We start from the raw sequence: 13,178 nt of genomic DNA, 5'->3' as shown, positions 1-13,178 counted from the left end.
TGCAGCTCAACACTTACAAATATACTACAAGCGCATTGATTTACTAGATAAAGTATACTTGAAAATTACTTGAAAAGTTTACTTTACTTACAGTATACTTCTTTTTTGTAAGGGATGTTTTAAAACCAGGATGATTTGATCAAACTTATGTCTGATTCCTCCAGCAGTAGGCCTAGAGATGTTTTACAGCTGTTATAATGGTATAGCAGAAACTCCTTGAATTCGGCTGTTTTTTTTCCTTGATTTTAATTTGTGCTACATGACATGCCTGCCCAAAGAATTACTAAATTAGTTAAAGTTTTGTCTGACAGAAATGTTGCAGGCCTGTCTTGACTGACATTGTGAGCATTTGTCTGGCTGATGTCAGTGCATTAGCAGTACCTTGACGATAAACAGCCGATCTAAAGCTTTATTTTGCCCATAGAATCTGTCTGACTGAAGTCAGACCAGCAGCCACGTGCCCTGAGTGGGAGCCGTCCATGGGAATTACAACACTTTAAAGCTTATAGACTGGATGGTGGGTTTTGGTCATAGCTTTTCTATTGCTGGCTGCTCCCTAAAGCTTTTGTTTGCACTAATGTCCACTTCGGGACTAAATCGCTGCTGCACTTTGTAGAAGTGTTTCTAACAGAACTTGGTGTGCATAGCCTAACCTAGGTCGTGACATAAACTCGCTTGCACTAATATGCTGTAATGATGTTTACTGCAGCTTTTGCATCCCCTGATCTGACAATACTAAGAATTGAATGTCTGTTCGGTAACACTTTCTATGAAGTCCATGTTTATAATGAATTATAGCCTCATTTATACTTAAGTATTACTATTCTATAAATATATTTTTAAAGATTCATTAAGACCTATACTGCTTTATAAGAACAGTTATAGTTACATTTATATAATTTGAATAACTACTTAAAAGTCATGCATTTGCATTTTCAATGTGCATTCTCATAATCCGTTAAAAGCCGGGTTATAAATGATCAAATATAAAATAGTTCCAGAGACACTTGTTTGCTGTACCAATTAGCTATCAATTATGTATTTAATGTTTGTATTAGGTCATTAATGTTAATTTGATTTGTTTAAATCGTTATCTTCTCAGCATGGTATTCGTTATTTGGAATTATACTTAAAAAAAATATTGTTGCAGTGTTTTGCGAGTATGTTACATTAAAAAAGATTTTAAAAAATCAAATGTTTGTATTAATCATTTCTTTCTTTTCTTCATCATTTTATTATATTAATTATTGTCCATTAGTTACATTTACAAGTAAAAAAAAAAAAAAAAATTCAATTATCCATTAGTTACATTTACTGTTTTCACCTTACTTAAATCCATCAATAATGCATTTATTAGTTTAGAGGTTAGTAACTGTATTATCACTCACAATAAATTTTTATAAGAACACAACACGGCAATAATAACAATATATTCTCTTATTTGACTGAAATAAGTCTGAATTACTAAAAAGTCATGGTAGCTAATGTTATAACATTATAGCAATGCAGGCTGCATCTTTATAAATACATTCATGGAACCATACGGCTGACTAATTAATTCTTATGAATCAGTGTATAATGGATTATGAACATGAGCATTGAAAAAGCAAATGCATGACTTATAAGTAATTATAAAAAATAATATAAATGTAACTAGCCTTATAACGCAGTCTTGATGAGTCTTTATAAATATATTAATAAAATAGTAATACTTACTTATAAATAAGTATAAATGGAGATATAATTCTTTATAAGCGTGGTCTTCATAGAAAGTGTTACTGTTTGTTCTTTTGCAAAAGGTCCTGTACTTGATCTCATGAAATTGATTGGTTTGTCACATTTTTACAGTGCAATCTGATCTAATGGGAAAACGTGACTTGAAAAACCTGAATAGCTGCAGTTTCCAGAGGTGAAATGTCCATTGAGTGGAATTACATATCGATGTTATTGTTAATGTTAACAAGCATATCACCAAATATGTTCTAGTGACTTTAAATCAGTTAGTAGCAACTACATGAATAAATGTTTTAATTAAATGTAATTATAAAGGCCTACCCAAAGTTCAACCTGAGAATAGACCACTGCATTTTTTGATGCATTTAAACCAGTAATAGCGCACATGGGATATTCTGTCCATTTCCTGAGAATCAAACCCATGAACTCATAAGCAGGAATCAAACCCATGAACTCATGACACAGAGCCATTCATTGGCCATTTTGAGCGTCAATCAGAAAGTTATAGCAACCAACCGGAATATAGACGTCCTTTGCGCTGGCTGATTCCGGAAAAACATACAATGTAAACTTTCGTTCCAACCAATAAATTAGTTCCAAGGAAATGGAAGAGAAGCTAATAATCACCATTACTGAGTTTCCTACAGGTTTTTTATCATTTATGACATGGCGTTGTTTGCTTATAGAGCACAACTTTTATTAGAAATATTTACGAAAGCTCGTTTTAAAGCAGGAATGCAATTCATTTGCTCACGGTGACACTGATTTGACCGCAAATAATAATAGCTAACTATTATTTTTTTTCCCGACCAAATGTGACCAAAAAAGTTTTTTCAATGGATTGCTTGTTTTTTTTTCTTTTTCTGTTTATTACATTTCATGTTGTGACACTTCTATTCTCCCTGCAATGTCAAAGCGTCAACAAGCTTCCCCGTACTTTTTGACAAGCGTCCTTGAAAGGGCGGCCAGAGCTTCTTTGACGCTCAAGTAGGCGGTGGTGTGTGTTATGGTACCTGTGTAATGGTGAGGGTAAACCACTCTTTTATTGCCACTTCTGGACATTTCACCTGTAAACACAACACATTCTCATACCAAGACGTCATCTGACTGACGCTTTTGACCATACGTCAACATCCGAAGTTTTTTAACGTCAGTTAAATGACGATCCTAGGGCGTCATCTAACTGATGCTTTACCTTTAGCGTCAGTTAGATGCTGCGTAGGTTTAGGTCTGGGGTAGGGTTAGGATTAGATAGCGTCATATAACTGACGTTAAAGGGTGCCCTAAAACGTCGGATATTGACGTACGGTCAAAAGGGTCAGTTAGATGACGTATTGGGATGAGAACGGGCTGGTAAACAACCATGGCTTACGTTGTTTAAGCCCTCATGTAGATTCACGTTTTCCCTACGAGACCAGGTAGGATATTTTGCGCACGGGATGAACTCATCCATATGGTAAGTCTGGAGAGTCTATTCACGATTGTAAATAATGCAAGCTTCTGTCAGCTGTTGCATGGATCTCATTAAATGAAAAATGGCGTTCTTTTTCCCCCTCGGGGGTAACCCTGACAGTGCTGTTCCTTTCAAATTACAGTAGAAATAACCAACTCAGAAAATGTAGCAGCTTCTCCAATTTCTCATCACTGGAAGCTGTAAATCAGCCCTTTCTTAAGTTATAACACAAAGTCTGTCACGAATCCAGAGGGCAGCTCCTCGACTTATTGTATGCATGGTGTCCGCCTGGAATACTTTGTCCTGCATGACTGACATATGCAGTCTGAGGCAGAGCGACGCTGCGGGCTTGTCATTAATGTCAACATATGTCAAACCGTGAGAGCTATAGTACCCACACTCACTGTCTCTCTCTCCGCTCTGACACACAGGGACTTCAAGAAAGTCGGTGTGACGATCGTGGGACCTCAGAAGAAGATCGTGAGCAGCCTAACAACACTTGAAACACACTCAAAGAACGGTCCAGTTCCTGTGTAAAATTCAAAAAAAAAAAAAAAAACGAGTGACGGAAAGGAAAGATACTTATACGAGATTGATGCTGCTTTGGCTTTAACAGACCGGAAATAGACATTTAAATGAAAAGAGGAAGTGGAACTACAATTCTCGAACACATGTGCAAAGCAGAACAACCTTCCTGGAGAATGATCAAGTCTTCCCGGGGCACGAGGTGCAAAGACGAGGAGCGAATCTCGTAGCGATTAACATGTCGCGTTATCGCGATGATGAACGCGGGCCTCGTGTTTAGGAGTCTACGGTCATGCTACATGGCTCTTATAGACAAAAGACTCCTAGAGGGATGGAAGCCGGTCCGCTCCGAGTGGATTTAGTGAAAAATTCTTCACATGTGGAAAGGGGAGCATTAAAAAGCCTTCAGGAAAACACTTTGCAAAAGCATCCGTCTTCCTTTTGGAAGGTACTGTAGCACTTCAGAGAGGCAATAGTTTTTGGTGGTTTTGGGCCACTTGTGGAAAAGCCCCCTTTAATTCTTCTGAAGAAAAGCAGGAGAAGTACAGCTGGTTACTGTTAGGGAAATCTGGTAATGCTTGTTAGGATCTGACACATTTGGCTATATATTTGATAATAAACCATTTATCTGCAAGTGCAGAGAGCCATTCTCGAGAATCAGGGATGGAGTGGAGTAGAGGCGTTGGGTAAACTTGCCATTTAAAAGGTTTATTTGTTAATGTACATGACATACGTTTGTTTGTACCACTGTGTTCAGATGATACATGAATTCATTATCAAATAATAAAAAGAAAAAAACTGTTTACTAGAATCAGTAACCATCAGTAAATCATAATGTACCCAAACATTTTTATGGTTGCATCACATGACGCAGCAGCGTGTTGATCTCACAAGTCTCAGATGTCAATGAGGAACATGGGCTATGTTCGAAATAAAATACTGCCTGTTTAATAGGTGAAACAAAAGGGTTTTGCAAGAAGATTAAAGTAATATTGTGACATAACCGTCCTCATCAATCTGCTTGCTTAATTCAACCACAACCAGTTAACATTTCGAGAATTTGTAATCCAAATATGTGTAACATTGTATTTGAAACTACATTCTGGCAACACCAACTCTTCACAATCCAATCAACTCCCTACTGATTAAAGGTCCCCTGACATGGGTTTTTTGTATAATTTATAATGTTTCCTGGGTTGCCCTTATAATGTTAGTATGTTTTTTAGATCAAAAATAATCATAATTTAGAAATAAAAGGCATTTTAACCACCCACTGCTGTGATTGGCTGACATGCTTGCATATGAAATAGCTACATATTACATGTGAAACTCTCTTGAATACGTTTTACTACAGCTATTATACGTTTTTACTATTACAGATATCGAGATTACTGATTCGTGAGTCCCGGCCCTCGTTGTTTTCTTGTTGAATATCCTGGAAATCGGTTTATGGGAGTTGAATGAGTTGTGAATTGTGCTTCACATTGAGTTTAACATTTGGCAGCCAATCAAATAATGAGTCAAGAAAGACAATTAAATGTCATGTGATTTATAATTTTTTTTTCAAACCACTTAAAGGGATAGTTCATCCAAAATTAATATTCTGACATCATGTATTCAACCTCATGTTGTTCCAAACCTGGGGTGCGTTTCCCGAAAGCATCGTTAGCCAACTATGGTCGCAAGTTCCGTCGTTATCAGCATAGTTCAACGAGTTGGTGTTTCCCGAAACAATCGTTCCAACGAACATTCGGAAAAGCATCGCAAAGTTGTGTGGTTTGAACGACAGCTCTCGACCTGTGGTTAGAGGCATCGTTTCTATATTGCAACACATTTGGACGTAATAAATCCTTATCTTTAGCAAAATAAGCCAGCTGACATTCAGTACAACCCGTGCCTTTTATTGAGAATACATACAAATGTAATTTACGTCTTTTAGTTTGTCATAAGATTTAAAGTACCATGTTTGAAGAGTGCGCATGTGCGAACGTGCTCTACTATGTAAGAACGAGCCAAATATTGAGTCTGGTAATAAAGCAAAATAACTAAGAACATTTAGAAATAGTCCTCAGATGACATGTCTATAATTTTTATTAAAAAATCTAGCGTTAATTGGATCTCAAACAGTTTCATTAATAGTAGTTATAGTCCACCACGCGCGAAACCAACGTGGTTAAACGATACTCTGCGACAATGGGTTTCGGGAAACAGTCGTGACTAGCTAGTTGATTTCTCCAACGATGCATCATACTATGGTAGTGAGGTAGTGAACTATGTCGTTGTACGGGAAATGCACCCCTGTATGACTATATGATTTTTCGGTGGAAAATGAAAGGAAGATACATGGAGAATATTTTCAATGAGCAGCAAAAAAAATGGTTACAAACATTTTTCAAAGTATCTTCTTTTGTGTTCTGCTGATGAAAGAAAGTCATACAGGTTTATAATGACATGAGGGTGAGTAAATGCTGACAGAATTTCCATTTTTTTTGGGGGGGGGGGGTGAACTCGCAAACTCACTGGTCAGCTCTATCAGTCACCTGTCATGACATGACCAATGAAATCTGAGGGGCGAAGTTTGAGCTGGTTTGTGGAAAAGAATAGTGCAAACTTCCAGCAATGTGTCACACCAGAAATTAATGATTAAATCAAGCTTGTTGCAATGGATATAGCATTGTGTGCAGTGTACTCTGTTAGTACATATCATCTGGATATTCCATGAATACAGAACATGTGCCTTCTGTGCACACTACGAGTTTGTACACTGTATACTTAGTAAGAGTAGTATGGTAGTGTACTATTCCGAACATAGCCATGCTCTGCATCAGTGACGTTCATTTCGAGATCAGGGGCCTCATTTATAAAATGTTGCTAAATTTGATCTTATGATAATTTCTCACATTGCTATGGCTATTCTGAATGGACAGCGGCCATCTGATGATGAACACTCGGGATTCACAACTCTCATCTTCACAATAGGTTCCTGATCATTTATTAATTTGAGACTGGATATTGCCATTAGGCTTAGTACACTTCTAAGTGTCTCAACATTTTCAAATCATCATCTGAATATTTTCTTAAGACAGTCTGGCCATGTACTGCACTACCTTATGAAGGAACAATCCATGTTTCCTCTACGCCCCTTTGATTCTGCCTGTAAATGTTGCTTTACCCCTGCTGTTAGCATGTGAACCGGACCTGTGATGATAGCAGTGGTGACTCGTCTAGAGGTACTATCATTTACCTGGCCATCTCTGTACAAATGTCTGTATGTATGTATAAAAGAATGAACAAGATATCTGTACAACCTTTACAGAATTCCATTGTATTATATTTTGCTATTTTGTATTGTATTTGTTTTTTACATAAAAACAATTATAATGACTTCTTATTTATTTCTTAACAACAAACCACCATACCATACACAGTGCAGATTTTCTTTCTTCAGTAAGCCTTCAGTAAGTTAAGACACGGTTATGTTGCAACCTTATCAGTGTACCATGTGTTTTATTTGTTGAAGATGTTTTGAAGAGCAATAATGTTTTGCGTCCTGTTCCCCTTCTTTAGATTGATGTGTGTGCGTGTGTATGTGTGTGAGTGTGTAGATGGCCTTGTCTACTAATGTAAAATGATTTGTAGTGGAAACATTTATATTTTTATAATAAACATTCTCAAGATATTTTCTAAAGAATGAATCCTAAGCAGAAAGTGTCACTTTGGTGCTTGTTTTGTGCATGCACGCACACAGGTTTGTTTTGCTATACCATAGGCGTGATGGTTTTTATACTGGTCAAACTGTATTTCTATCCTCCTACACTAACTCCCCTAAACCTACCCATCACAGAAAACTTTATGCATTTTTATATTTTTAATAAAACACTGTTTTGTATGTTTTTAAAGACATTTGAAAAATGAAGACAGGAAATGTTTATTGAAAGATATGACAGCATGAAATTGAAGCACAGAAAATGTTCAGTTTAGCAGTGAAAATTTTTAATTTAAATGAATTTTGATAGATTTTTTTTAAATGTACGGCCCAAATATTTGATAAAAATATTCATATAAACTGTTTTCTATTTGAATATATTTTAAAATGTCCTTTATTCCTGTGATGGTAAATCTGAATTTTCGGCAGCTATTGCTCCAGTCTTCAGTGTCATATGATCCTTCAAATATCTCAATATATTCTGATTTGCAGTTATTATCAATTATTATTACTCAATTATTAATAATGGTTCTTATTATTATCAATGTTGGAATGTAAAAAAACATGATTTTTTTAAATGATAGTTTGATGAATAGAAAGTTCAAAAGAACAGCATTTATTTAAAATGTAAATCTTTTGTAACATTATCTTTACTGTCACTTTTGATTAATTTAATGTATCCTTGCTGAATAAAAGTATTAATTTCGGTCTTTAAAGAATCGTACCTCAAACTTTTGAATGGCTGTGGTTTTGAAAAAATTGTTGAAAACATTTTCAACATTAATAATAATAAATAATGTGTCCTGAGCAGCAAATCATATTAGAATGATATCTGAAGAATCATGTGACACTGAAGACTGCAGTAAAGATGCTTGAAAATATAGTTGTGCGGTCATAGTGAGCATAAGAGACCTTTTTTCAAAAACATTAAAAATGTTAATTATTCCAAACTTTTGACGGGTATATATTTTACTTTATGTTTATCTGGTGAAAACGACATAACATTTAATTTCTCAGACGTTTGCACATTTTAAACTAGATAAATGGATTTTAAACATATTTTTTCATATTCATTACCTCTTTATTTATCACTGACCCTATAATAGTTGTTTGTTCAAGGTGGGTGGTGCATCAGCAGGTGTTCATTTACGCTCCGTGCACCACAGAGATGACCTTAATAAATCTATTAGCCCCCCACTGTATGGTGCATGTGTCCAGCCATCTGAGTGCAGAGCATCTAAAGAGCAGCCATGTGGGACTCCCTGAGGCCTATAAGAGTGTGTTTCAGTCTTATCTGAGCCGAGCAGAATCTGTGACCCAGATCAGACTGCCTGCCAGAGTCCTCCTTAACACCTGCAGAGAGGATTCACATGCATCGCCCCAAAACATAGCAGGATATCGAGCAGATATTCACTCTGTTAAGCTTTTGATGAAGAGCGTGCACAAATGTATTTACGGAGAAAAATAGGACTTAACAATGAAAGGATATTGCATAGGGGTCTATGTGTTGGTTTCTATTTTAGTTTCTTTCTTTTTTTCTTTATTGTAAGTCAAATTCAATTTATAAAGGCCATTACAGTTTTTCTCAATCGCTTTAGAATATTTCTCAACTCAAACAGTAAGTGCATTTCTCAAAACAATTACAATTCGTACAAATAGCAAAACACCATGGATTCCCTGCAAAAGCCAGTCTCTTGCTCAAAATCCTTAGTGCGTCAAGTAAATATATGTGTCAATGAACATGCCAGTGCCATCAGAATCTTGTGTCATTGTGTATGGATAAGACAGTCAAATTGCTTAGCCATGTTGTCAATATAACAGTGTACTCTGGAGGGATGTTCTGATATAAACTATGGCTAAAGTTTTGATGACAGTTATTGTAAATTGTAGGTTACACCTTAGTGTATGTAAGAGTTTTAATGCAAGAGTCTGGACAAGATTCACATTTACGCTTTTACTGTTTGTACTGTAATTTGTTGACAGACCATGTCATTCTCACGACCAATTCGTACGAGTGATTAAAAAGTGGCAAATTCATACTAATTCATACGACCTCACTCGTACGAATTCGTACGATTTGTCTAAACCCACGTGATGGGTAGGTTTAGGGGCGGAGTCAGGGGTAGGCCATTCGTACGAATTCATTCGAATTGGCCAATTCGTAAAATATGTACGATTTAGCAAAAATCTTACTAATTCGTTCAAGTGAGGTCGTACGAATTGTTACGAATTAACCACCTCGTAAAATTCGTGCGAATACCCGTGAGATCGGAAAACAACAAAAAAACTAAAGTAGAAATGTGAACAGGACAGATTTAGAAAAAAAAGTCTAATGGAAATCTATAGAAATATGCTTGATCATGACAACTTGTGGACAACCATTTTGCATGTAAAGACTTATGCTATGAACTAATGCCTAAATGTTATGTGGGGGGTGAGACTATTCAACATTATAATACATTTTGATCAACATGAGTAATTGATAATGTAGGATACAGAAGAGAATTGTACTAATTTAAATCATTTGCATGGATGTACCAAAGCATTGCAACTTATTCAAAGAATAATTGATGTGTACAAGTGACACAATGATTGAACAGGTTTTGAGAAATTCAATTCTGATCTGAGATGTACCAAAGCGACTGAGAAAACCTGTAATAAATGTTTCCTGAGCATCAAATCAGCATATCAGAACGAATGTTGAATGATCATGTGACGAGTAATGATGCAGAAATGAAATACATTTTAAATGATAACAGTTTTTGTAACTGTATTTTTTAGTAAATAAATGCAGTGTTGTTTAACATAAAAAACTTTTTTACTGGCCCCAAACTTTTTAAAATGAAATCAACATGAATTCAAAGATTTAATCAACAAATTGCAAAACTCAATTTATCAACAGTATATGAAACCAACATGAACACAAAGATTTAAATCGCAAAACTCATTTTAAAATAGATTTTGTCAAGATGTCCCCATTGACCCATACCCACGACATACTGTAGCTGTCATTTCTTTCCTTTTGAAAGAAATCTTTTCCTGGGCATCAGATTATTATTAACAGTCGACGGTCGGAGGCACTATCTAATTAGTGGGATTTAATTGCTCTCCAAGTTTTCTGTCTTACCACTGTTCCATTCCAAACAAACTAAAATAACTTGCAAATCACCAAGATATTTGGCAAACACTGTACCCATTGACAGCCATGAAGACAGGATTTAATTAGAGGATGTAATTTTTGCCCTCTGTCAGCGGTAAGACTCCTGTAGTTTTCAGTGTGCAATTAAAAAAAACAGCGTTTTCCTTCTCTTATTAGTCTCCCACTCATGGGCTTGTTTGTTGGAACGGAGGCCTGTTTTAACAAAGGAGACATTATTTGGAATAGACTTTAGTATTTAAAGTGAGTTTTTTGGAAAGTATTGCCGCAACATACGAAAAAAAAAAAATCCCCGCAGTAAATCTGACAATGAAGAAGAGTGTTTGGGAAAAGTGGCAACACTTTTTGGCAAAGCGAAGGTGACGCACAAAAGAAGGTTTATGTAGTTTTAGGATTGCACATATGGTTAGCAGCTCCACTAGTTTGCAAGGCTTCTGTTCTCAGAACATATGGATAGTCTAAGAAGGCCATCTCAGTCGATAAACCATTTCATACCCTTAAAGATATAGTTAGGCGGGTAATTTATTGTGCTCTTTTAATGCAACATATCTTTAGAATTCCAAGGCAGTTCCCAGGATGAATGATGCAGGCTCTGCTCTACCTAGAGAGCTTGAGAAGGAGCAGATGTGCCTGATGTTCGCAGCCACAGGAAGAGTGGGCCGTTGGTTCAGAGGGAATGAATCCAGTATGTGGGATGCTGCTCAATTTGTTCAGCAGGTGATCTACTGCCGCTCTGCTCCAGAAGGACCCGTGTGGGTTGAGGATAATGAAATGAAATGTAAAGCAGACGAGCAGGTATAAGCATCGAGTCAAAGGCTTCGACTCGCTGTATCTTTCCCACATAAGTATAACGAGGCCACAGGAGTGCTGTGTGTGATAGTATGGCCAGACAGGGTTGAACTGCATTACTCATGTGAGATTGCTCTTTTATGTGGTCCTCGGATACAGAGCTGTGATTCCTGAGAGGACTGTTAGCGAATCAGGAATTCAGGTTCAAAAGGCAGAAACCTCTATATAGTAAAAATGCTACTTCTTTGCTTTTGTTAATAAAATAATTATTACAAGTTTATCAGCATGAGTAAAAAACATGAGTTTTTTTTTTTTTTTTTAGAATTGGACATCACTGAATGTATGGCCTTGTTTACTCTATATGTGTTTTGGTCGATCGGATCACGAGACAGACCAGGAAGACACATTCCCGTTTAAACCTGTATTTAGCATCGTCCACTTGATCCGATCGACCAAAACGGATCAAGGATATTTTCTATATTTTTACAGAATAATGTCAACTCTGTTGCCAGACCTTTTACAGGATTTTTATTTTATTATTATTATATTTTTTTTACAGTGTATCTAAAACAATAGTGGATTTAACATAGAAAATAATATGGATATAATATGTCAAATAAAAATGTATGTTTTTAATGTAACCTCTCTTTAAACACTTTGGTCAGCTCAAGAATAATTTATTTAATTTGTTTATTTCAAACAATCCACTGGTGCAACAAAGCACCAGTGTGGACTGCACAGCACATCATAGAGTTCAACTCTAATGATTACAGTCTGATTTCATAGCTGGCTTCATTCCAGCAGGGTTGTGTGAGTAGGTCATAATAATCCCATGCTATGGTAAGTTACAGTTCAAAGTGGTGAAATTTCAGAAGGTTTTGGTTGTCTTTGTCATGAATTTCAAAACAAATTGCAAAAGAGTCCACTGTCCTCAACAGTGTGGTTACAAGTACGGGGGATTAGGGGCACTCCACCGAGACAAAGTAGGTGGCAAGACTTTGAAGTCAAACAACCTCTAAACTTCCACTCATGTGCAACGGATCAGATGACGAGAATGACAAACAAGACAGCTGAGTTTTCTTGAAAAAAAAAAACGCAAGCTCTTTCAAAAGCCTCCAGCTGTTTGCAGCTGTAGCACAAAGCAGAACAGCACCTTGCAAAGCCATAAGCAGCCTTTCTTTTGGCAGTCCCGGCCCTGATCGAGCGTCGTCCACATAGGTCACTTCCTGGAAAGGGTCTTGGGTCAGTGATAAAGTTGGCATGTCATGTGTTTATCGTTTACTCGTTTTTCTGTCCTCAAAGAAACTAGGATTCAAGAAGAAAAATGTAGTGCAACTGCTTCAGTAGATGGAAAAGTATTTAAAAGTATTTATATTTTGTTTTTTTAGTAAAATATTTTAAACATTCTGATAAAAAGTTACATTTACTTGAGAACCAAATGGATAATAATTAAATAATAAATAATAACTGTGTAGGATAAAGGCATGTTAATACCAAGGAGGAGAACTACAGTATAATGATTACAATGAGATATACGTTTTAAATAATATGGACATCAAAACCACGACTATAATGATAACAGTACAAAGGAATAATATCATTTTCAGCTGATGAACAATAAAATCCTTGACAGAAAATTCTGCTTTAAGGAGTTTAAAGAGCATTTAAAGTGGGAGACGACAGAACTGCAACATGCGCTTATTATAAACAGAATATTATTGTGCATTGGTGTAAACCTTAACACAGATATAGTATCATAATAATTATCGTTCATTGTGAATATATACTGTATCTGAGTTCATTTAACCTCATTT

General features: G+C 36.1%; 1 protein-coding gene across 2 annotated transcripts in view; it reads left to right on the top strand.

Moving 5' to 3' along the window:
* Positions 1–3,726, top strand: part of epha3 (eph receptor A3) — a 120,684-nt gene extending 116,958 nt beyond the window's left edge. Inside the window, exons 17-18 of one of the 2 annotated variants that reach the window (XM_039683307.2) lie at positions 425–517; positions 3,619–3,726. In XM_039683307.2, the coding sequence (XP_039539241.2) occupies positions 425–500 (76 nt within the window). In that variant the 3' untranslated portion in view covers positions 501–517; positions 3,619–3,726. The remainder of the gene's footprint in view (positions 1–424; positions 518–3,618) is intronic. The other variant, XM_039683306.2, reaches the window with a different exon arrangement.
* Positions 3,727–13,178: the final 9,452 nt, after the last annotated feature.

The sequence above is a fragment of the Pimephales promelas genome, chromosome 7, assembly GCF_988280905.1.
Source record: "Pimephales promelas chromosome 7, fPimPro1.hap1.1, whole genome shotgun sequence".
In the NCBI taxonomy this organism is placed as follows: domain Eukaryota; kingdom Metazoa; phylum Chordata; class Actinopteri; order Cypriniformes; family Leuciscidae; genus Pimephales; species Pimephales promelas.
This window is presented reverse-complemented; position numbering and strand designations above follow the sequence as displayed.